Here is a 25,453-nt window from a genome sequence, read left to right as displayed (position 1 = left end):
TTAGATATTGGCATAGAGAATACACTTAAGATTGCAGATGATACCAAGCTGGGAGGGGTTACAAGTACTTTGGAGGATAGGGTCATAATTCAAAATAATCTAGACAAACTGGAAAAATGGTGAGGTAAATAGGAGGAAGTTTAAAAGGACAATTGCAAAGTACACTGCTAAGGAAAGAACAATCATTTTCACACAGAATGGGAAGTGACTATCTAGGAAGGAGTACTGCAGAAAGGGATTGAGGGGTCATAGTGGACTGTAAGCTAAATGAGTCAACAGCGTGACACTATTGCAGAAAAAACAAACTTGATTCTAGGATGCATTACCAGGAGTGCTGTGAGCAAGACATGAGAAATCATTCTTCTGCTCTATTGTGTGCTGATTAGGCCTCAGTTGTATTATGGTGTCCTGATCTAGGCACCACATTTGAAGAAAGATGTGAAGAAATCGGAGAAGGTCCAGAGAAGAGCAACAAAAATGATTAAAGGTCTAGAAAATATGACCTATAAAGGGAAGACAAAGAATTTGGCTTGTTCAGTTTAGAAAAAGACATAGGGGACATGATAGCTGTTTAAGTATCTAAAAGGGTGTCACAAGCAGAAGGGAGAAACATTGTTCTCCTTTGCTGCTGGTGATAGGACAAGAAGCAAGGGAGGTTTAGGTTGGACATTTGGAAAAACTTCCTAACTTGTCAGGGTGGTTAAACACAGGAATAATTTGCCTAGGGAATTTGTGGAATCTCCATCACTGGAGATATTCAAGAGCAGGTTGGATAGACATCCATCAGGGATGACATAGAAGGTGCTTGGTCCTGCTGTGAGGTAGGGATGTTAAATATTGACTAACTGAATAGTCGATGCATTTTCATCAACTATTCAATTAGGCAGTAGGGCATCACCTCCTTTGAAGTGGGCTCAATTCCTAGGCTCCATGTGGCACTGCCTCTTTAACATGTCATGTGCTGGCCCCAGGCTGCACATGGCATTTCAAAGCAGCAGCACCACATGGAGTCCAGGGTCTAGCTCCAGGCTCCAAGCAGTGCTGCCGCTTTGAAGTACCCCCTCCTCGCTGCCTCTTTCTGATAGGCAGAGGGAAGGCGGGAGAAACTAGTTGACTAGCCTGTTGACTGATAAGCATTTGCTTATCGAATAGTCGACTAGTCCTTCACATCCCTAATTCTTTTCATTTTCTAAACTCCATAAAATCTTCGATTCGTTTGAAGTGCACATGGTCAGAAGAGATTAAAAATGGGCATCTCTTACTCAGATCTGCTGTTAATTCCCAGTTCACATAATGACAAGTATTTACTAGTTTTCACTCCTATTAGGAATGTGGTGCCATATCTTATGGGAAAGGGAGCTAGATGAAGTAGAGCTTGAAATCACAACCCAGGATGATAGAAAATGCTAGTTTGGAAATGGAGCAGAATTAAACTAGAAGACCATGAAACAATAAATGTGGACTAATAGTCTGTATAGTGTAACTGAATTTTAAATCACTACAGTCTCTGCATGTCACTAGACTATAGTCCCTCAAAGTCACAGCTATGGATGTAAAGAAGTAGTTGACTAGTCAACTTACCAAGTGATGACTCTCTCCCCACACCCCCTTGCAAAGGCAGGGGGGGGGCAAGAAACAGGAGTGCTCTGGGAAGCTGCATCTCCATGGTGCCACCTACCTGCCCTCACCCACCAGCAGCACTGGGAGGGTGAACAGGAGAGGATGCCAGAAAACCGCCTTTGCCTGCAGCTGATCCAAGCTCACCATGGCAGAGGCTACTCCAGCTGCAGCCCCTGGCCACAGAGAACCTCTGCTACAAAGCAGCCTCTGCCTGTGGTGTCCCGAGCTGACTGTGGACAGAGGCTGCTCCGGCCAGGCAGGCAGCCCAGCTCGTGCTGGGTCCAGGATCTAATCCCGCTGCAGCTCTTCAGTTTAAATTTACCAAGATTTAGGCGGGCAGGCAGCCCCACTCTTAGTACCTTTAAAACTGAAGAGCTGCAGCAGCGGTAGCTCCTGGACCTGGCACAAGCCGGACTGCCTTCCCTGTCAATTAACTGAGTAGTTGTCAAAAATTCTATCAACTACTTGATTAGCCAATTAACAGCCTCTTAACATCCCTAGTCACAGGACCACACAAAGAGGCACTAGAAACTGAATCGTTTCCATGTAGAATTCTTCCGTCTCATCCATAACAATTACAAAAGATATAGAAGAAAGGACTGAAGTTGTCATGGACTGTTGGTGGTACTAGACTGTTTTCAGTCACTTATAGATCCTCTACTTAATTTTTCAACATTTTCTTTGTGGAAGGGGCTGTAATGTTTTACTGCACTCCTTTCCCCAGAAGGAAATAGGCAATTTTAGTATATTACTGCAGCAGCCATTTTAGCGTTTCCAACAGTCTCTCTCACACGGACAGTTTCAAACAGGTATTTCCTTTACCTTTTCATTATTGACATTGATAGGTTAAAACTGCAGCACTGTAACGTCTGGCCTACACCCAAAATAGCAAGTTTACCTAAAGGTGTAATTTTAAACAGCTTTCATTAACTTGCTGTCACTGAACATTCTTAAATAATTTAAATTTATCTATAGTTACAGCAGCAAATTAGACACTTATTCTGTGTAGAGATCTCTTCTGGTATTATTCCTTTCCAAGAAGTGGCAGGGCAAGCAATTTTAGAGCTATTTGCTTTACATTAAAGGAACATTAAAATTAGGGATGTGAACAAGTAACCAGTTAAATGGTAGTCCAGGTACTGGTTAGTCGGCACCCAGGTGCAGCCTGCTACAGGCGGAGGGCTGCTCCAGCCCCTTGGGAGTTGCCTGCTCCTCCCCTGTAGAAGCCACCCATTCCTCCCTCCGCACCACACACGAGGGGCTGTTGGCTCCTAGTGCCAAGCATGGGGGCGGGGAGACTGCATGGGGTGGGTGCATGGAAGGAAAACCCACTTAATCAGTTAACCAATTAAACCAACTGATTAACCAGGAGTTTACATCTCTATTTAAAACTATGCAAATCATAGCCAGAAGGTGTTAAAGGTAGGTTACTCCCTTCCCTCATTCTGTAAATTGTAACCAATTCACTTCCATGTCTTTATCAGCTTCCCTTGTTACTTAAGTTTCTCTTGTTCCCAAAGGCTATGTCTACACTGCAGTTATTTCAGAATAAGCTATTCCGGATTAGTTATTCTGAAATAGCTTACTTCAAAATAGCATGTCTACACTACAGGGAAGCCTCAAAATTAGTCTGAGGCAGGCTTCCCTAATGTAGACGTGCTATCTCGATTTATAGCCCCAAGAGGAATAACTTACCCTTCACTAAGGCCATTGTATTTCAAAATAGCAGAAGTGGAGCATCAACACACGTCTTATTTCAAAATAGCTATTTTGGAATAGGCATTATTCTTTATAGAATGAGGTTTAAAGAAGTCAGAATAAGCCATCCATTTTTTTCGAAATTATTTCGAAGTAATAGAATTGCTGTGTAGATGCTCACATAGTTTTCAGAATAATTGCTGTTATTCTGAAATAACTTTGGTGTGTAGACACACCGTATGGGAACTTTGCCAATATTTCATCTTTTAACATCAACAAGGGAGTCAAAAGGAAAGTAGAGCCAATTCCCTGTGCAACCCCCCGACAATAAGTAGCAGGAGCAATATAATTGTGTAATTTCCAAAAGAGAAATCTTTAACTATGAAGAAATCATCAAGCTATATATTTCATACGCCATATTTGTAATAAAAGTTTAGGATAAAGGAAGAGTATTTCTATTTCAATAATTGTTAAATTAGAGGATCCCAAACAAAACACACACATAGAATGAGACAGAAGCCCTTTGATACAAAATTAAAAACTGCAAATACAAATAATAAAAATATTCACATTATTAATAAATCCTTCAAAAATGAGTCATGTAGTGTTGTTATTCTGTTCATTCCATAACTGTTAGAGGCTTCAGATGGTTCCACAAGACACAATGTTCTATCTGCATGCACAATCACTTAAATACAGGATGCATCTTGTGCATGCAATCCCCATTTATTAATAACAACAGCACGTGCACAGGTGAATGAGTGCACAAATGGAGGCCAAGTTGGTATTCCTTTTAAAGTTTGGCCCAGAGATATTAGTTTCTGGCTACATGATTTTCATCATTGTGTTTTGGTGCCATGGCTGTGTTGGACCGTTCTACAGCTCTCAAAAACAGGAAAACAAATTGAACAAGGAGCATGAGACAAGAGCCTGTCTGCACTTACCATTGTAGACATTTCCCTTTTACTACTACAGATTTCCAATGCATTGAAAAACTGATCTCAAATATCTTAAAGTAACTGATCATTTGAACACGATATCCTGTGTATCTTGGTAATGTCACGTGTCTCACAATTCAGTGTTTATTTCATAGTCCATAAATCCTATAAACTAGCTGCATCTTTAAAAATGACAACTCACCTGAGTAAAACATTCATACCATTACTGTTGGACAATAAGTTAAATTAGAATTTGACAAAGTATATGGAACATAGAAACATCCAGTCTGAATGTTTAAACATCCAGTCTGAATGTTTAAAAATCAGAAACTATATCATCTTTCTAGACTTCCTGTTACCAGAAGTAAATGCATTGACATTTCAGAAATTTTATATATACAAAAGTATTAAATATATCTTAAATCTAATTTAAATTGTGCTATGAGACAGCACAAAATTTTACATCTGTTAGATTTCTCTTTTCTTTGCAGGAAATGTTCTACTCACTGTTCACATATGACTTTTTCATCAGATATAATCTTCAAGCGTTCCAAAATATGGGTTTAAGATAAAAACTTAAGAACTGTAATAAAGTCTCAAACTATTACTGCTAACAGGACTTCAGTATTCACTTGATTTATTTAGCATAGCCACGGAACAAAATTTGTACATTCAGTCACATTAAAAACAAAAGGAATTACAAAGCAGTCCATTTACTCTAAGTGCGTTCCTTTGGAGTCACACTGTTTCTTTTGCTTCACTTATATGTCTTCATATGCCACAGGCCATCATTTAAATAATGGATATTTTCAATGCCAATCCCTTTGTTTACTTTCTCACTGTGGAAGGAAAAATTAAATGTAAAAGATAGATATAATGGTTCATTACCATATACCTACAATTCAGCCCAACTCTTTGGGCTCATCTGCATTAGTTTGTAGTCATGTTTGATAACTCAAGGTAAAATATATTTGAAAGCTGTGTCAGAGCCTCTATGTAAGCTGATTTTGACTTTATACCTTAGTTTTTGAAGAGCATATTTACAAAATAATGACGTTCCAAATACATAATTCTTGGAGGAATCAAACTTTACTGGTCAGCTGCACCTCACATCGCAATCAGAAATATCTGACAATTAAGTGATATGAAACTAGAAAAACAAACACCATCTAACAGAAAAAGGCTAGAGATGTTAAAATGGTTAACCAGGTTAACTATAGCACAAAAATGGTTAACCATTTTAACTTGGGGCCTGCTGCCACCCCACCACTCATCCTTTCATGTCCAGGTTTACACCTCCCAGTATGTCTCACCACCGCAGTTCACTGGTAAGCATACTAAGCCTCATGCTTACCAGTTAACCATTTGACATCCCTCTAAGAAACAGCAATAGAAACTGTTAGACTGAAATGAAATATAATTAGAACATTACTTTTGTCATTAGATGGGTTGAGCGGAAGCCAATACATCATCTATATTAGGGATGTAAAATCCCGTTTAATTAGTTAACCAATTAAACTTACGTTTAAGCAATTAAACAGAGATGCCAAAATAAACCCTGCTGCAGACAGGGGCTGCTCTGGACTGGCTGGAGTGCACCCCCGTCTGCAGTAGACCTCATGAGGCTCACACAGCCCCTTGCCTATAATTGCACCAGCCACCATCAGTTAATCATAACCGGTAAGCCTCATCCATTTAGGGATGTGAATCGTTAACTGGTAAGCCTCACCCATAGCTATATGCCTGCTATATGCCTGCTTATTCTGCTCCCAAGTAAACTTCCATGGCTTCCTGCTGGGAAGGCAGGTTGCACAGTCGCCTCCAAATTCATTGTTCTTATAGTCTTAATGAAGCAGCAAGAGGTACTAATTATCTATGATCAGCTCTATCCCTCTGGATACCAGTTCTCTACTGATTTAACACTTCATTTTTAATGGCCTAGATTTAAATTTTAATTTAGGGTCTTTGATCAACATGGCCCTTCCATGTCAGAGTGCTAGGGACATTATAGAACTGAACTTCAGTCATTTTAATGACCATGCAATGTACCATTACCAAGCCACTCAGATATGTTTTAGGCGTATTTTAAATTCTAAGCCACATTTGTGCTTCCACTTATTTGTGGTAATTAATAGCATAGGCTGTTTCTATACATTGGAATCCTTCAATTCAAATTATCTAATGCCTGCTAAAGTGACAAAAGTAATTCAAGCAGCAGAATTCGCCCAGTTGTCATTCTGTCAATTTGTAATTGCACCCTTTTGATAAAACCCTCAATTATTCAATCAACCCTTCTATTACTTGATAAAACTGCTTCACTTTCTTCAAACTTCCAATTCATTCTGGCTGTGTCTACACTGGCACCCTTTTCCGTAAAAGGGATGCTAATGAGACACTTCGGAATTGCAAATTCCGCGGGGGATTTAAATATGAACATGGCTGCCGCTTTTTTCCGGCTCGGGGTTTTGCCGGAGAAAAGCGCCAGTCTAGACGGGATCTTGCGCAAAATAAGCCCTTTTCTGGAAGATCCTTTGAAAGTAGGAATAAGGGATCTTCCGGAAAAGGGCTTATTTTCCGCAAGATCCCGTCTAGACTGGCGCTTTTCTCCGGCAAAACCCCAAGCCGGAAAAAAGCGGCAGCCATGTTCATGCAAATGCCACGGGGATATTTAAATCCCCTGCGGAATTTGCAATTCCGAAGTGTCTCATTAGCATTCCTTTTACGGAAAAGGGTGCCAGTGTAGACACAACCTCTAGGTTTAAGAACTAGAAGAAATGTTAGATACCTCTGGGGATCTTTATTTTTCATTTTTTTAAACAGCAGCACATACCTCATTAAGCTAATGACTAACCCAACTGTAAGCAGTAATTTGGTTGGTTACTTTATCAACCTTCTGTCATTATTTTCTGCAGCTACAATCAAAGTGCTGGGTGATCTCAAAGAGTACATTAAAAAGTAGAAGATTATGAAACAGTATTTTGCATTAACCTAGGCACTACCTCCCACAGCAATGGGAGAATCCCTCTATCACTGTAGTGTCTACTCTGAGTGAATAGTGCAGCTGTAGCACGGTCACATTTTAAATATAGACATTGCCTAAGTTAGTTAGGTGTTTCTGAAATTAAGGATGTTAAGAAGCGGATAACTGGCTAATCGTGCAGTCGATACAATTTGTATTGGCTAGACAATTAGTCGATAAGTGGAAGCTCTCTGACCTGACTCATGCTGGGTCCAGGAGCTACCCCAGCTGTGGCTCTGCAGTTGAAATGTAGGTGGAGCTGGGTGCACAGGCAGCCCAGCTCCTACTACATTTAAACCGCAGAGCCACCATAGCAGGGGTAGCCCCCGGAGCTGGTGCGAGCTGGGACTCAACAGTCCCTGTTCGTGCTGGCTCCAGGACTGCCAGGCTCTTATTACATTTAAAATGCAGAGACACAGCAGGAGGAGCTCCTAGGTCCCACTGACTCTGGGACCACTGTGGCTCTGCCTCCCCTTTCTCCCCCTTTCTCCCATACTACAGAGGCAGTGCTGGGGAGGAGCCAGCTCCTGTTTCGAGGCAGCAAGGGCAGGCAGAAAGCAAGTAGTTGAGTAATCACTCGACTAGTTGCTTACATTCCTATCTGAAATAACACATTAATAATAGTTAGAAGACAGACCCCCACCCTTCCTTTTGCAACTAAAGAAACATCCTGTTAACCATTCTCTTCTCTGCCTCCTCCTTCTCTAGTATTTTTTCCACTTTGCTTCTCTCCCACCAATAGGCCTCTTACTTAGCTAAGCTACCTAACCTCAGCAGTAGGAATTTTATGCATGGGAGATCAACTAGAGAGATATGACTAGATCAACTAGAGAGAACAAGATGAAGAAAACATCAAGAGCTAGAAAGTATCAGTAAGACTTCTAATCTTCAGAGCATGAAAAGCTTTCCTCATCACTGTGATGGACTCAAGCCTCCTAGACTTCAAACTACAACTCTCTCAGGACATCAAGTCCCATATGTTAGCACATACTTGTATACAGATGCTTCTTTTTTTAGGTCTTTATGAAAATAAAACAAGCTGACACTCTCCATATTTGAGAACTAGAGCTATCTTCCCATTACCTCACACACAAAATAAAATAATGGTTTGCATTTCTGCTGGGGGGGGGGGGGGTGAGGCAGGGGGGAAGGAATCAAAATAGACTGTTCTCTGTGCTTCTTAGCAGGAAACATGGCTGAATGAGTTGAGTCTAGCCACAATGAGAAACCCTGACTTAAGTCACTGTCTTCTAAATGTAATTAAGAATTAACCTACCCCTGTGATATAGATCAATTTTAAAAATGAGACTCACATGTCCTCAGCTGACATCTTCATGACTCCAACACACAGTGCATGTTGTTTTCCTTCTGCCATTATTGCCTAAAACATACCGCTAAGGAATACCAGTGTGTGCTTGTTTTTAAAAAAAAAAAACACATTTCAGAAAAATAAAAGCAGAACATTAGGAAACACCTTTTCAGAAATATCATAGTTACTAGAGTAACAGCACTTTATAGACTAACAAAACATGATCTTTCGTGGGCACAGCCCGGACGAAGAAGTGGACTGTGCCCATGAAAGCTCATGATGCCATCTATATGTTTTGTTAGTCTATAAAATGCTACCAGACCATTTGCTGTTTTTTAAGTTTATCCTGTACAGACTAACTTGACTATCCCCTACAGCTAATAGATTAACAGTTATTCTTTTACTGCTCTCAAGAGACTAGTTCTTAAAAGCAACTGTATGTACAAGATTGTATTGTGGCAGTGTCTAACACAATAACATGGGTCAGAAAATTAAACTAGTGCTCTAGATTCACTCAACAGAAAAAAAGTGCATTAAACTGCTGAGTCAACATGCAAAGACACACACAACCAATTTGTATTGTCTTTAAACAGCAGTGATATTAAAAAAACAACATGTAACGTTAAACTGATAGCAATACAGGACTAACTACTTCCTCTGTGTCTATTAAAGAAAGATGACGTCCTTACCCTTCTTAAAAGAATGACACATTGATTAAAGTGGTGCATCTGGGATGTTTCTTTAAATACCAGGAACCAAAATCCTGAGGAATGTAACACCAATGACAGAACTAAAACAATATTAAGACAACAATAAAGTTGTGATATAGAAACTCCAAATCAAAGGACCCCCTGTTCTTTGCAAATAATTCCCCCCTTGGACCAGACAAACTCATTATGCTGATCGCAATTTGCAAGGTATTTATCCATAAATAATAATATGTAAAATATCTACAGGAAGCCCATAACTTATGAAGATTCATAGTAATTGTGAGATGTACATACAGATAATAATATAAGGAATAACGTAATCTATATTAAAAGTATGCTTTATGGGCTTGAAGAAAAAAAGTAAAGATTAATCACTAAGATGTCTTAATGGTCCATTTAGGCAAAGGGGAATCATCAACCTGCCAAGTTTGGCCAGTGGGACAATGCAAGGCTCAATTGTTTAGCATTATGCAATACATGGTTTCATATTCAAAGTCTATCAGAGGTAAAGAAACCTAAAGGTGAAAAAAGAACATTACAACAGAGCTTTATGCTGGCTGTGAGTTGAAACAAAAGCTTGTTTTTAGAATAACAGTGTTGGGAAAAAACACACTGGTTCCATTTACTGACTGGGACGGTTTCAAGAAAAATTTGGATCCTGGCTACCGAGGAACCACAATTGTGCACTGCAAAACAGACAGAATTTCGAGCTGGGGGAATTGAATAGGCAAGGTAACTATTGAAAGTATAATGAGATTTGTTTCAGATTTTGTTTTGCATCATAAGCACTTGTTTCCACCATACTCTATTGTTTCTAGTTAAATTATCAGTCTCTCTTAGAATAAAACAGAAGGTGGTTTAAGTGCTCATGAATACTGTGTCATTTACAGGAATGGCGGTTTAAAGTAAAACTAGTAAACTTTGGAATGCTGCAGAGGATTTAAATTATGTGAACAGCCAGTCTCAGGGGCTGGATATCACAAAGGGATTTGTGAAGTAGGATGCACCCATTGTTAACTGGCAGGCAAAGGAAGGGCTGAAATAAGATCAGAGGAGAATACATGAGTGGCTGATGGGCTCACAGTGTCACGGAACTACCAGAGACTTCTCCCTTGCTGAAGGCAGGGGATAACAAAATATCTGGGTAACTCAGATACCAGCAGAGAAGTCAGATGTCCTTTCTTTCATTACTAAAATGAACAATGACACATGCTAACAGCAGCAGCACAACAGGGGCATTTGAGTTCAGCCAAGTTGAATCTACAAATTCCATTCTCAGTAAGTGGAGAAGCAAGACCAGAGTCCATCACAAGCACAGAGTAAAAGATTAGCTGCACTCAATCACAAGAGTCTCTGACATCAGTGGGACCACTACTTCATCAATATACAGTTGAGCAACGCTCTCAACTCATTTCTTTATATTTGCTTTTGTATTAGGAATGTTAAGTTTCAATCAACTAACTAATCAAATAGTCACTGGAATTTCCATCGGCTATTCGATTAGTCAATAAAGACTAGTACATTTCAAAGGCGGAACACCGCACAAAAGCCCCAGCAAAAGCCCTTGTGCATTTCAAAGATTGAAATGCCATGTGCAGCCTGGGGCCAGCGGGGAGTCCCACTGACACCAGGCTCCATGCAGGTGCTTCCACTTTGAAATACAAGAGCGCCATAAGAACATAACGGCCATACTGGGTCAGACCAAAGGTCCATATAGCCCAGTAGCCTGTCTGCCAACAGTGGCCACCACCAGGTGCCCCAGAGAGGGTAGACTGAAGACAATGATCAGCGATTTGTCTCCTGCCATCCTTCTTCAGCTTCTGACAAACAGAGGCCAAGGACACCACTTCCATCCCCGGCTAATAGCCTTTTATAGACCTAACCTCCATGAAATTATCTAGATTCTCTTTAACTCTGTTAAAGAGCGTAGCCTTCACAGCCTCCTCTGGCAAGGAGTGCCACAGGTTGACTACACGCTGTGTGAAGAAGAACTTTCTTTTATTAGTTCTAAACCTGCTACCCATTGATTTCATTTGGTGTCCTCTAGTTCTTCTATTATGGGAACTAATAAATAACTTTTCTTTATCCGCCCTCTCCACACCACTCATGATTTTATATACCTCTATCATATCCCCCCTCAGTCTCCTCTCTTCTAAACTGAAAAGTCCCAGTCGCTTTAACCTCTCCTCATATGGGACCCGTTCCAAACCCCTAATCATTTTAGTTGCCCTTTTCTGAACCCTTTCCAAGGCCAAACTATCTTTTTTGAGGTGAGGAGACCACATCAGTACACAGTATTCAAGATGTGGGCGTACCATAGTTTTATACAGGGGCATTAAGATATTCTGGGTCTTATTTTCTATCCCTTTCCTAATAATTCCTAGCATCCTATTTGCCTTTTTGACCACCGCTGCACTCTGTGTGGAAGTTTTCAGAGAACTATCCACAATAACTCCAAGATCTTTCCTGATTTGTCATAGCCAAATTAGCCCCCATCATACTGTACGTATAGTTGGGGTTATTTTTTCCAATGTGCATTACTTTACACTTATCCACATTAAATTTCATTTGCCATTTTGTTGCCCAATCACTCAGTTTGGTGAGATCTTTTTGGAGTCCCTCACAGTCTGCTTCCCCAAGACCCGTCCAGCTCTCCTTCCTTGAGGCCTCATCCACTCTGTTCCCCTCCTCTCCATCACTTGCTATCCCCAGCCCTTATACACTCTCACTAGGTTGAGACAGGAGGTGTGGGGTGGGAATGAGGGATTTGGGTGTGGGAAGGGATGAGAAGTACAAGCTCTAAGAGGGAATCTGGATGCAGGAGAAGGGGATGTTGGCTTGGGGAAAGGGATCCAGGCTCGGAAGTGTTGGACTCATGTGGACGGTTGGGGTGCTAAGCAATCAGTGGTTTGAGCATTGGCCTGCTAAACCCAGGGTTGTGAGTTCAATCCTTGCAGAGGCCATTTAGACATTTGGGGCAAAAATTTGTCAGGGATGGTACTTGGTCCTGCTGTGAAGGCAGGGGACTGGACTCGATGACCTTTCAAGGTCCCTTCCAGTTCTAGGAGATTGGCCTCTTAAATTATGGAGATTGCCTGTGTAGACAGGCAACATGAATTTCTTCCTCAAGAAAGCCCTATGGCTAAAATGGCCTTCAGCACTTTCTCAGGCAAGAGAGCGTCCACACTGCCATAGATGCTCTTGTGCAAAAGCACAGCTCGCACATGGCAGTGTGGACGTGTTCTTGCACAAGAACTCTTGCGCAAGAAACTGCCAGTGTAGACATAGCCTAAGAGTTTCCTTGCATGAGCAAAATGAATTTTGTGTTGTGCACCAATACTGAGTTCATGTGGCTTGTTTGGATGTGCCACTGTGGCACCCAAGTTATTAATAAATATTTTTAAACCTTTATCTTTTCTCTCTGATGCCATATCTCCTCCCCTTCTTCCATCAGTTCCCCTGGTGCCTGCTGCCTCCCAACTCCTCACCCTCCTCTGCTGTCCTGACTCTTGCCCTTCCCACTGCCCTTATCCCTCCTGCAACCTGCCCCCTTCCACCAGCCCTTCTCTTCTCCCTGTACCCACTCCTCCAGTAGCCCCACTCTGATCATCTGAGCTACCCCTCCTCATCCCCTAACACCTCCCTCTACAAACCTGCCCTGCGTCTCTCCTCTGGTGCTGGTCCCTCCCCTGCCGGTGTCTGCCCTTCTGTTTCACCCCCAGAATCCCCTGGCACCTGCACCTTCCCTTACCCCTGCACCCTCCTGGTGCCTCCCCCTTCTCTTACTGCCCCTACCTCCTTTGCCCTTTTTCCCTGATGCCCACCCCACCACCCTCTGCCCCCGTTCCCATCATGCCCCTGTGCCCTCACACGACTTGCTCCATCCTGGCCTTCCTCATGCCCACCCCTTCTTTCAAGCCTTCTCCCAGCACCTCCCCCTCCCCCCTCTAGCCTCCAATGCCCTTACCCTCTCCCCTCCCAGCATCACCCTGTCCCCCTCCCACTGACACCTCCCCTCCTGCCTTTTTCCTCATTGTCTGCACTTGGCCCCCTGGCATTTGTCTCTCCTCTACCCTGTCCTTTTGGTGCCTGCCCCTCTCTTCCCCTTCTCTCCTTCCCCTCTGCTCAAGCTCCTTCCTTTCCCAGTGCTTCCCCTACCTTCTGCCTTCCACTTTGTGGGGCTGGACTCCGCGCTCTGTCCCTGGACTCCGAACCCGCAACTCAGCCATATGGCGCAACGCAGTGCCCAGCAGTTTTAAAATCCCAGGCCGTGATGTTACGTCACGCCTGGGTGACTCCCCGCCTACCGGTTTGAGCATGCCATGCAGGGCAGCAGCACCCAGCAAGGGGAAGCTCAGTGAAGGTTGCGCACAGCAGGGACGAGACAGGACGGGACAGGGACGGGGATGGGGGAGAGATGCTCTGGGGCCGGGGTGGGAGGATGCGCAGGGGGGACCGGGGCCCACTCCAGTTCCAAATATTGGTGCAGCATGGGCACCACGAGCCCATACAACTCGCTGTCCATGCCTGTGCTAGCTAGCCAGCTCTCTCTCTTTCAGAGGGGGTGGGGGATTGCCGGCTCCTCACGGAACCCCTAGTTTCACTTCGCGGAACCCCAGGGTTCCCCGGAGCACCAATTGGGAAACACTGCCCTAGACGATCGAGATATAAAAGGAGCAATCAAGGATGATAAAGCCATTGCGGATAAACTAAACGATTTCTTTGCTTCAGTCTTCGCGGCTGAGGACGTTGGGGAGATTCCCAAATCTGCACCGTCCTTTATGGGTGATGAATCTGAGGAACTGTCCCGGATTGAAGTGTCATTAGAGGAGGTTTTAGAACAAATAGAAAAACTTAATGTTAACAAGTCTCCGGGACCGGATGGCATTCACCCAAGGGTTCTAAAAGAACTCAAATGAGCCCAACGGGGGGCTCTTGTGCATTTCAAAGAGGAAGCACGGCACGGAGCACGGGGCCAGCAAGGACTCCCCGCTGACTCCGGGCTCCATGCGGCACTTCTATCTTTGAAATGCATGAGGGCCCCAGTGGGGGCTCTTGTACATTTCAAAGATTGAAATGCGGCTGTGCCCCTGCCCCCTCTCACAGAGCTGGAGCTGGGAGAGAACCAGCTTTTAAGCCGGCTCTCCCAAGCACCCCTTCCTCTTTTCCCCTTTGCTACCTTTGTTATAGAGGCAACAAGGGGGGGAAGCGACTAGTGTATCAACTATCCAATAAGCTTTTGCTTATCGGATAATCGACAAGTCGTTTAGTCACTTACATCCCTATTTTGTATGATGAATTCTCTCTCCTCCCAAATTTCCTTTTATGCTCGTTTGGATGATTTGATGATAGGACCAAGTTGTGCATTAAAATAATTATGTTTAGATTAACAGAACAGCATCCCGACCCTCAAATAAGCACTTAAAAGAACTACAGACAAAACTGTACTCTTTTATGTTATGTTGGTTTTGGTGTATACTTACTAAGAACTTCAGAAAATCTTCACTCTGCAAAGGATCTGAATGTCTCTGTCTCTTATCAGGCTATGACAAGAAGGGCCCTTGAAAAGCCAGGATAATTCATAACAAACTACGATTAACTTGTAAAATACAGTGATAGACAATTCACTCATCTTGTGGCCCGTGTGAATGTAATTGACCAAGAAGGATACAACAACTGTATCAACAGCAGCAGGGTAAAGTTTCGCTCCAGGAGAGGTAAGGCCAGGACACATTATGTTTGCTCCACTGAGTACAAATTTAATGGCTCCTTTATCAACCTGCTGATGTGGTAGAATAAATGGATCTAGGAGGGGGGGAAAAAAGAATTACCACACTATAGAAGCAATGAAAACATCAATAATCCATACCACTGACTCTGTAATACACCTGCATGTTCTAAATCAAATTAAAAAAGACAAGACAGATTACACATATCATGAATTTAGTTTATTATGGTAGGCGATTTACCATTATCCTGTCATTTATCTGGAGGCTGTGCTGTTTGGCAACACTGGCTCCACAGATCTCATCACTACTGGACCAAAAAAGCTGTTTCAAAAATACCTAAGTCACTTAGTAGCCCAATTCCATTGATTTTCCATTGGATTTAGGAGCTTTTGTAAATGTTCTCCTTAAGAATCAGAATAATGTAAACAAATAGGAACTCAGAGAAGAGTAACAAAAACAAACAATTCAAAGGGATAGTTCGATCAAAGATATGTTTTGCAGAATGGGCATGAGGGGTAGAGTTGCTAAATACATATAAAAAGGATGCTGACATGATAGCCACCTATAATTATTTTTTAAAATAATCAAAATAAATATTGGGTAGAACCAGGGGTCATAACATGCAGTAATAGGATAAAACAACAATTCAGAATAAATACCAGGGGAAAATCTCCCAGAGAAACCGGGGAACGCTTAGAATATTTAACAACAATACTACACAAAGCATCACAAAAATGCTGTTAGGGAACAATCCCTTATTTGCAGCAGAAAGAACTCAGTGACTTTGCAGCTCACTGACTGGGTCTATCTTCCTTTTATCTATGGCTGATAAAATTTACCACTTGCATCTGTTTTATATAGTAATTAAAGCCTATTTGAATTCCACTCATTATGCCCCGCTCCCAAGAGACTTACATTTGTGAAGTAACCTTAGAGTTGGGTAAAATGTCCCTTCTCTTTGCCTGAAGAACAATAACTCTCCATTTACTGTGAGGATTTCTATATGTTCATGACTGGAAGATAAAAAGAGTTAATTAATATTTTTGGGTAGTGCATCTGAGCATGTCACTTCATACTACTCAGTTTCTCCTGCATCTCAACATTTAATGCAGAAATGGGACATTCCAGCAGTAACATTTCAGTCACAAGTTTCTTTACTAAGATCACATACCAATTTCCTCAGTATTCCCATCCTCCCCCACCACCACCACCACCAATATAAAAAAAGAGGCACAGTCCTTCAATCACTATGGATTTGCTTTCTCTGTTTTTCTAATTTTAACATTTGACAATGAAGTTCAGTACAAGTATAGTATATTGTGAACTGTGTAAAAAAACGGAATCAGTTAACTCAGAGTTGGAAAGCCAAATAGAGAAAAATATTCCCCAAGTTTCCTCCTCCTCATAATACAACTTTCCAACCCAACTTACCCAAGCTTAAGCAAATTAGATTTGAAGACTTCTACATTTATGTTTGTGTGTGTGTAATAACAATCTCAGAAATAATTATTTCCAGTAATGCCAGATATGTGCCAGGTGATGGATCAGTTATTCAGATGAGTTCTTACATAGCTTTCCTAAAGCATAACGAACATGGTTACTTTTGAACTAGTAATAATTTATAAACTCCTACATAAACTTACTTCTATGATATTCAAGAGAAAAAGCATTTCTCAAAATAAACTCAATTTTACTGGGACACAGAAAAGTATGCAATAGGCAAACATCAAGGCAATTTGGAAGTGGAGGTTACAAGAAGAGAAACTTACCATCTTACTATTTTGACAGGATCTTTCTTTGGCATAATTTGATTTAGCCATGGTTCAATACCAGGAAACTGATCTATCAGTTGGTTCTTAATACCTTTAATAACTGATGTCTTCAGCTGGATGCAGTTAGATACATTCTCCTTTTCATCGAACCTGCCAAGTCACAAAACAAGACTTCAGTGTCTGCAATCTCCCAATATGATGACTATTTTTTAAATGTTAAAGGGACATGTAATTTAGGTATCAAATGTCTGGCAGTATTTCAGTTGTACATTTTTCATAACATTTTAATGGAATGCCCACCTGTGCCACTCATAAATACATTTCTAACTTTGAATCTGCAACTCATTTCTTAAAGGAAATACATAATCTGATATATGTAATACAACATAATTTGCAACATTTAGGTGGCACTTAAATAGCGTTTAGATGCAAACTATTTGCTTTCATAGCAAGTAAAGCCCAATTTTATAGTTTTGGACAGTCCCATTGAACTCAATAATAATCTCAAACATAAGGGTTTCCCCAAAGGCTGGATCCTGCTCCATTAAAGTCAATGGGGGTCTTTTCACAAACTTTCAGTTTTTAGGGCTTGATTCTGCTCCCCTTGAACAACTTGCATAATTGGGGCCTTAATTTGTCCCAGTTGGTTTCAATATTACAAGTTATGTTTTTCTGGGTTATCCTTGCTTTGTGTACACAAAAAAGCATGTTCTCCCGTTGCTTTGATAAATGTATGTTACCCAGCTGATTGTTATTTCAGTACATAAAAATATATCAATTATAAAATCTATTTACATCACTTTTTAATATATTTATTTAGATCCAGGGTACATGTGAAAAGAACAATTTAAAAAATGAATCACGTACATTTTCCCAGATGCTAGATGCTTTATTACAAAACTATTTAGATGTGATGATAGAAACTTAACATGCTGCACAAATGCATTATCTAGCCTTGCCTACATTATTGCAGGCCATTGACCTAAGTCATGCATATTCAGCTACATAAATAATGTAGCCAACGTCCACATATTTAGATCTATTTACCGCGGTTTCGTCACCACAGTAAGTTGACAGATGACAATCTCCCATCAACTCCGCTTACTCTTCTCATTCTGATGGGATATGTATCTATATATTACAGGCAGTCCCCGGGTTACGTACAAGATAGGTACTGTAGGTTTGTTCTTAAGCTGAATCTGTATGTAAGTCGGAACTGGCGTCCAGATTCAGCCGCTGCTGAAACTGACTGCCAGTTCCGACTTACATACAGAATCAACTTAAGAACCCCAAGCGTCCCCAAGTCAGCTGCTGCTGAAACTGATCAGCAGCTGATTCCAGGAAGCCCGGGGCAGAGCAACTCTGCCTCGGGCTTCCTGTAGTCAGCCGCTGGTCAGTTTCAGCAGCGGCTGACTTGGGGACGCCTGGGGCAGAGCAGCTGGGGTGCTGCTGGGTTGGTCCAGTAGCGCCACTCCTTGGCGCTACTGGACCAACCCAGCAGCACCCCAGCTGCTCTGCCCCAGGCGTCCTAATTCAGCCGCTGCTGAAACTGACCAGCAGCGGCTGAATCAGGACACCTGGGGCAGAGCAGCTGGGGTGCTGCCGGGTTGGTCCAGTAGCGCCCAGAGCAGCGATGCGGGACCAACCGGCAGCGCCCCAGCTGCTCTGCCACAGGCATCCAGAGAAAAGCCTAGTCTGCTGGGGGGGGGGGGGGGCGTACTAGCTGTGCCTCCCCCCCCCCCCCCAGCAGACCAGGAAGACGCGGGCGGCGGACTGAGACGCACCGCGGTCCCGCCGCCCGGGTCCTCCGCGGCTTTGCTCTCAGTCTCCCTGGTCTGCTGGAGACCAGCAGACCAGGGAGACGGGAAGCAAACCTCTGAGGACGCCGGCAGAGGGACAGCCGCAGTGAGTCTGGGCTGCCCCGCTGCCGGCTTCCCCCGAGGCTTTGCAAAGCCGTGGAGGAGCTCGGGCAGCGGGGCAGCCGCGGCGCGCCTGGGCTGCCCCCCTGCCGGCTTCCCCAGAGGCTTTGCAAAGCCGCGGAGGGGCTCGGGCAGCGGAGCAGCCCAGGCGCGCCTCGGGGGAAGCCGGCAGGGGGGCATCCCAGGCGCGCCTGGGCTGCTCCGCTGCCTGAGCCCCTCTGCAGCTTTGCTCTGCGTCTTCCTGGTCTGCAGACCAGGGAGATGCGGAGCAGCTTTTCTTGCCCCGGAGTACACGGGCGGCGGGACCGCGAGGTCCCGCAGTCCGTATCCTCCGGGGCAAGAAAAGCCCCGTTCATAACTGCGGATCCGACGTAAATCGGATCCGTGTAAGTCGGGGACTGCCCGTATATATATTTAGAGATTTGTGCATCTATCTGTTCGTGAGTCCATCCACCCCTTCTGCGAATCCGTTTGTTCAAGAACTCCTAAACGGTAAGAGCTAAGGCCACCAAATTTGGTATGCACCTGCTTCTTCTCCTACTTTAAAGCAAGGTCAGGATTTGGTAGTTCCAGGAAAATGGCATGTACCTGGAATGGGATTGTTTTCCATAACATGGAATGAGAGAGGGCTGATTGGAGGGACAGCAAGCACAAGGGATAGCTATACTACAGTGATCACCTGGGGACAGCCAGATCAGCAACAGAGTAACTAACTGGGGATGGGGCACTCAACTTGCCAGCCACCTGACCGGGCAAGTGGCGCCTGTGCCCCAAACAGAGTCGGCAGGGGAAGGAGGGGGAATCCTCCCATCACTACTTCCACAGGACAAAGAAGCATAGCCTCTCCCAGAGACATACACACATGAGGTCAGAGGAGATACCCCACCCCACCCCACAACAGGAGGCTGGGAACCCCCACAAGAGAGACACCAGGGCCAGGATCTGTCACCCAGAAGGCACCGAGGCCCACTGCATCTTCCTCTGACCATAGTTCCCACTAAGGTACATGCCTGCATGGCCACGCACAAAAAATTCTTCCTCCACCAACCTCCTTTGGAGAGCCGCACAGCAGCACTCACATGGCAAGCGACTGCCCCAGCAGGCCTACTGAGATGGTGAGGTGAGGGAGCAACTGGAGCAGGGGGCCAGGACCTGCCGCAGCCACGAGGCAGGGGAAAGGAGGCCTGCTCCAGCGGCTGGGGCTGCCATGTGGTGGAGGAGCTGGAGCCAGGAAGAGGACCTGTCACATGATGCTGGGGGTGCATCTGCTCCACTGGCCGGGAATGGGACCTGCAGCATGGCCGGGGGAGGGGAGGGGGGTTCTGCTTTGGCAGCTGGGAACATGTGTGTTAATAAATTGGGTGCTATAGCGGCACACATCCAAAACAGCGCACCTGACCTCAATATTGATGCACAAGCCAAAATTCACTCTGTTCATGGTGGAAAATCTTAAGAGGGAACACTGCTCCTACCAGAACCACCTTCACCTCTATGGGTGGCCCCAGTACCCCCCCAGTGCCCTGCTCTGATCCCTTACTCGCTGCTCTGATTCCTGCATCCACCCCTGCCCTAAGCCCCACCACGTATCCAAACCCAACCATGTGTCCCCCGACAACTCTCACCCCCTGCCCTCACTCTCACATCCCAAACCCCCTAACCTGAGCCCGCCTACCCCAAACCCGGTGTCCTGAGCTCCCCCACACACCTCCCAATCTTCTGCCTTGATTCCTGCACTCCCGACCCCCTGCCCTGAGCTCTCCTCCCCCCCCAAACACACACACAAACACCTCCCAATCTCCTGCCCTGATTCCTGCACTCCCCAACCTCTGCCCTGAGTCCCCACAAGAACCCAGGTAAATCCTCTAGTATAGCTACATTAGACACAATAAATCAGCCCTCACTAGATCAATTGCTGCCCATTTATCCAGCCTACAGCAAAGACATATCCTCTGTAATCTACTAGCTAAATAATAGCAGTAAAAAAACCTAGACATGAACACTTGCTTTTGACAGGCCTAACAATCTCAAGAAAAATTAATGAAGAAGAGTGCTAAAGATTGCATTGTATCAGTGTTTAAGACACTTCTTATTTGTATCAGTTACTGGACAATTACACTTTCAGAGAATCACAGAATTGTAGGACTGGAAAGAACTTCAAGAGATCTAATGAAGTCCAGTATCCTCTATGCACGGCTGGACTATGTATTATCTAGACCCAAGCATTACCTAAGTACTATGTTTAGGTATAATTGAACCTATCAGAAGTCTTCATGGCCTAATTGTTAGGCAACATTCATTGTGTGAGGATCAGAAATGCACAAACTACAGCATTATGAAGAGAACATCAAGCCTACAGCACTGAATGAAATTGTGAACTATCCGTGTGCGTGTTATTCCCTACGGCAGTGAACACACACACACTACCCAGCCCCCTGCTTGCGGTTGCAGCTCACGGCACAGGGTTGCGAGGGCGGTTCCGCTCTCTCACACGCACCGAGGGGGCGGGGGGCGCAGGGGCGGGGAGGCCCTGCGGTGAGGAGAGGCGAGCGGACCCGCCCCTCGCAGGGCTCAGGAACTCGAGCCCGGCCGCAATGAACAGGTGATGAACCCGGCGCCCCGCCCCGGAATCCGCAGGGCTCAGCGCCGCCAAGGAGGGCAGGGCCCGGCCCCACGAGGGGCGCCCCCCGCCCATCCCCGCCCGCCGGGGAACACGCCCCCCTCACCTACTTTTTGAACATCTTGGGGGCGCTGGGTGCCGGCCGCAGGCGGCGGGCGGGTCCCTGGGGGCCGCGCGGACGGAGGGGCTGAAGGCGGAACTGGCATCCACGGGCTCCCTAGGTTCTTCACACGCGGCTCCGGACCTTCCGTCCGCCTCAGCCGGAAGCTGGCCTACTTTACGGCATTGTCGCACGGCACTATCGCAAAAAAAAAAAAAAAAAAAAAAAGGCGCGTGACGAGCGGCCGGAGGGGGGTTGGGGCGCGCACTACAACTCCCGGCGGCCAACGCGCGGTACCCCCTCGCCGGCAGGTCTGCCGCCCCACGCCGGCCTGTGACGCAAATCTCCGATTCCCGCGCGGGGCCCGTCCCGCCTTCGCTCAGCCGGGCACAGAGCCCGAGCGTCCCCCTGGCTCTCCGCGTGCCGAGGCGCGACACAGGCCCTCGCGACACGCGCGTGCGCGTCGCAACCCCTGCAAGCCCCGCTCCCTCTGTCTGGCAAGCCCGCACCTTCATCGGGCTGGCTGTGGGGAACCCTGGTTACAGTGCTGGTCTATGGAGCTATACCTAGCCGTCTCATAGCGCTGGAAGGGACCAGTCCCCTGCCCTCACTGCAGGACCGAGAACCATCCCTGGCAGAGTTTGCCCCCGATTCCCTAAATAGCCCCCTTAAGGTTTGAGCTCGCAACTGTGGTTTTAGCAGGCCAATGCTCACACCAGTCAGCTATTCCTCCCCACTACTAAGGAGTTACTTCCTGAACTGCGTGGACTCAGGCTCTGCCACTTAGAGACTGAAAAGCACGTTTAAGAAGTCAACATGCCCCAATGCTATCTTCTAACTCAGATGGCAAAGGAGAGAAAGGACAAATTGGGGGGGGGGTACAGTGGAGGGGAAATGAGGCCATGGCACCAAAATCAGGGGTGGGCCACAGACTGCCTATTTCAGTCAACTGAAAGGCGGCGAGGGGGGGGGGGGGGGGAAAGAGGCAGACCGGGACAGTGCTTCCTGGTGCTCTCATTGTCTGTGGACAGTAATCCGTGGCCTAGGAGAGCTGTGATCACTGGATACCTGTCGAAGCACAGGTAAATATGGAGGTTGGGGCCCACCAGGAACTAAATCTGCAGGCTGGAATTTGCCCATCCCTGCTCTAAATCCTACTATGTGGCAAACAGGTTGGTAGTGCCAATATCTATACCATAAGACAAATACCCAAGTCCTCCATGCTTGTACTGAGATCCATGTTTCCTTAGGGAACATTCTACTACCTGCTGCACATGACAGCAAATTATGCCTTCTCTCTCCCATAGCTTCATGAGGATGAAGCTGAATGAATTGTAACTAAGAGTTTTCTGACTACTATGGGGCGGGGCGGGGGAGGGAGAGAGATTCAAAAGGAACTCACTTTCATTGAAGACTAACCCTTGGTGTGGTTTCTCAGAGAAGCAGTTCTTGAGAAATTCCAAAATAACAAGTCTGAATTATTTTCAAGTGAGAAATCTGTAAAACAATCTGATTCACTTCAAACTGGGAAAATTTAAAACACACACACTAAAATAGACCAGAGTCAGATATCATGCAGATTGGTTTGAGAAAAAAAGTTATTGGAGAAGGCCAACTTTTCCTGCAAAAAGGGCTCCATCAACACACGTACAAGAGGAGACTTGGGAGGGTGGCCTTGTAGTTGGTACCAAGTAGGCATGAAGGAAATTTCAGTTAAGTTCCTGGCTCTCTTGATGACTTAATAGACAATCATAGCCAAGTCACTTAGGCCTGTAGTAAGTTAAAGGCCTGTAACATAAAAACAGCAGGCCTGAAATCTAGTGAACAAGACTTTGGCTCAGTGAAACCGGAGGCAGGAAAGAGGCTTGGCTAAAGAAAAATAATATAAGCCAGGTCAAGCATAAAGAATGCCAAAAGGTACCAGGCACAGGCTGCAAACACATTCCAGAGAAGTTGTAACAGAATGCCTGGCTAAGAAACATCTTGGTACCAACCGCTTCCCCACAAATAAAGTGCATACCAACCTAGGTTCAGGACCAGGTCAAAGTTGACAGCATGACGGGTTGGCTACGTCTAGACTACATCCATTTTTCGTAAAAGAGATGTAAATTAGACGTATTGCAATTGCTAATGAAGCAGGAATTTAAATCTCCCCTGCTTCATTAGCATAAAAATGGCTGCCGCTTTTTTTTCGGCACAGAGCTTTGCCAGAAAAAAGCGCCAATCTAGACACTGATCTTGCGGAAAATAAAGCCTTTTACGAAAGATCCCTTATCCCTCTATGAAATTGCTCTGGCCCCGGCTGAAGCCTGTAAAATCCCTGGGTTTCATGGGAATGCCTTCTTCAGGATAAGCAGTGGAATGAAGCAGGGATACAACCCCAACACACAGAAATGTCAGCGCCCCTTATTGTCAAAGTAGTTCCTCAAAGCCTCCCTGATATTGATAAGCCATCTTACGGGCTCCTCCGACAGCATGATTGTCTGGCTGTTCAAACTGTGCATCTGGGTGCTGTCTCTCACTGTTCCACCCCCAGGCAAACACTTCACCCTAACTCTCATACAAATTATGTGAGCAACAGAATGCAGCCACCACCTTGGGGATATGATCCTCCAAAAAGTCCACTGAGACACCTCCATTTCCCTTTCAGTCTCCCACAGGCACATTCAGCAATGTGGCATCAGCTTAGCCTGTTGCTGAACCGCTTCTTACTACTGTCGAGGTGCCCCTTGTAAGGCTTTATGAGCCAGGTCTGTAAGGGGTAAGTTGGGGTTACCTAGGATCATTTCCACTTCCTCCACTAATTTTCTGTTATGGAAAGAAAGTCTCAGCCTGAGGCTTTCTGTACAGCCACTGTTCCTGAAAATGCATGCATCGTGCACTTCTCCAACCACCCCATATTTATATCTGTGAAATGCCTACAGTGATCCACAGGTGCCTGAAGCTTCATGAAGAAGTACCCTTCCGATTGATGTAGTCTGTGGCAGGCAGGGTGGCGCTATAATGGGAATACATGTGCCAATTGCCCCGCCAGTTTAGAAAGACCATTTCAGCAAAGTCAACCACTATTTATGTCATCCACATTTCTCAGACTCCCAGTCCTACACAGCAAAATATGATGTATTGCCCTGCACACTTGCATAAGTGCTGTCCTGACAGTAGACTTCTGTTACCTACAAGCTGTGTTCTTGGGGAACCAGGGTGTGGTGCTCATGGAGGACACCCACCTCACTCCAGCCCTCTGCTTGAACCAAAGACAAAGACAGAGGAAGACACACCTAAACCCTCTAGACAAGGGCGATAGGATTAAGTAAACACCCCTATACAACAGCATGGAAGACAGGAGAGGACAGACAGACATCTTTATTTGCATACAGAATGGAGAACAGCACTTCCCTGGTGGGAAATCTCTGCTCTAGATGCTAATGAACCCATGCTCAAACCCAAATCAGTAATTATCAAACCAATTTTAGCAATAGGCCCTCTATTGATATCCATTATATGATTTACAATATAAATCATCATGCTTCAGAACATAAGCCAACTTCTGCATGAGAGGTATTAGGAAAAGTCTTTCCCTGTGAGCAGGTTATTCCATAACTCTTCAATCTTTCTTTACACTTTCCTGAAAGCATCTGGCAATGACGGCTATCAGAAACTGGATACCGGATGGGTAGGAATACCGGTCTGATCAGGTATGACAATTCTTATATTTCTCTGATGCTAGGGTTGAGATTTCACAGTAAGATACATTGGACAGAGACCTTAAGTTCTCAAAAAGGAAGGCTTCTATTTTACATTTTTATGTAATTTTGTAAAATTAGCAGATAAATACATCCTAAATTGATCACAAACCTACTGCACTGTAAAGGGTCCACATTATTTTTCCTTGTTAATTACTGACATCTGACTACATCCTGATACATGAATTGAAATGTTGTCTTATGTACCACTATAAAAATTTTACTAGCTATTGCACAACAAAGCCTTCATTATGCTTTCAGAAGCTTGTTTGTTACTTG

The 25,453-nt window shown here is 44.8% G+C and overlaps 1 protein-coding gene across 1 annotated transcript; it reads right to left on the bottom strand.

The window, feature by feature from the left end:
- Window positions 1-4,876: 4,876 nt before the first annotated feature.
- MCTS1 (MCTS1 re-initiation and release factor) lies at window positions 4,877-21,634 on the bottom strand. Its single transcript, XM_075940986.2, has 6 exons — window positions 21,442-21,634; window positions 16,793-16,945; window positions 15,939-16,036; window positions 14,966-15,099; window positions 8,589-8,656; window positions 4,877-5,095 (listed from the first exon to the last, which is right to left on the bottom strand). Exons 1-6 carry the CDS (start codon window positions 21,450-21,452, stop codon window positions 5,014-5,016), a joined length of 546 nt encoding a protein of 181 aa, XP_075797101.1. The 5' UTR covers window positions 21,453-21,634; the 3' UTR covers window positions 4,877-5,013.
- Between the last annotated feature and the right edge of the window lie 3,819 nt (window positions 21,635-25,453).

Source organism: Pelodiscus sinensis, chromosome 13, assembly GCF_052426305.1.
Source record: "Pelodiscus sinensis isolate ZL-2025 chromosome 13, ASM5242630v1, whole genome shotgun sequence".
Classification (NCBI taxonomy): domain Eukaryota; kingdom Metazoa; phylum Chordata; order Testudines; family Trionychidae; genus Pelodiscus; species Pelodiscus sinensis.
The sequence above is the reverse complement of the archived record's forward strand: the minus strand, read 5'-3'. Positions and strand labels throughout refer to the sequence as shown.

Excerpts from the sequence above, each read along its gene's own strand:
- MCTS1 (XM_075940986.2), bottom strand. Across the intron at positions 16,037-16,792 it reads CCTGTCAAAATAGTAAGATG|TCATGAACATATAGAAATCC; the intron begins GTAAGTTTCTCT and ends TTTATCTTCCAG. Across the intron at positions 5,096-8,588 it reads AAGATGTCAGCTGAGGACAT|TGAGAAAGTAAACAAAGGGA; the intron begins GTGAGTCTCATT and ends TTCCTTCCACAG.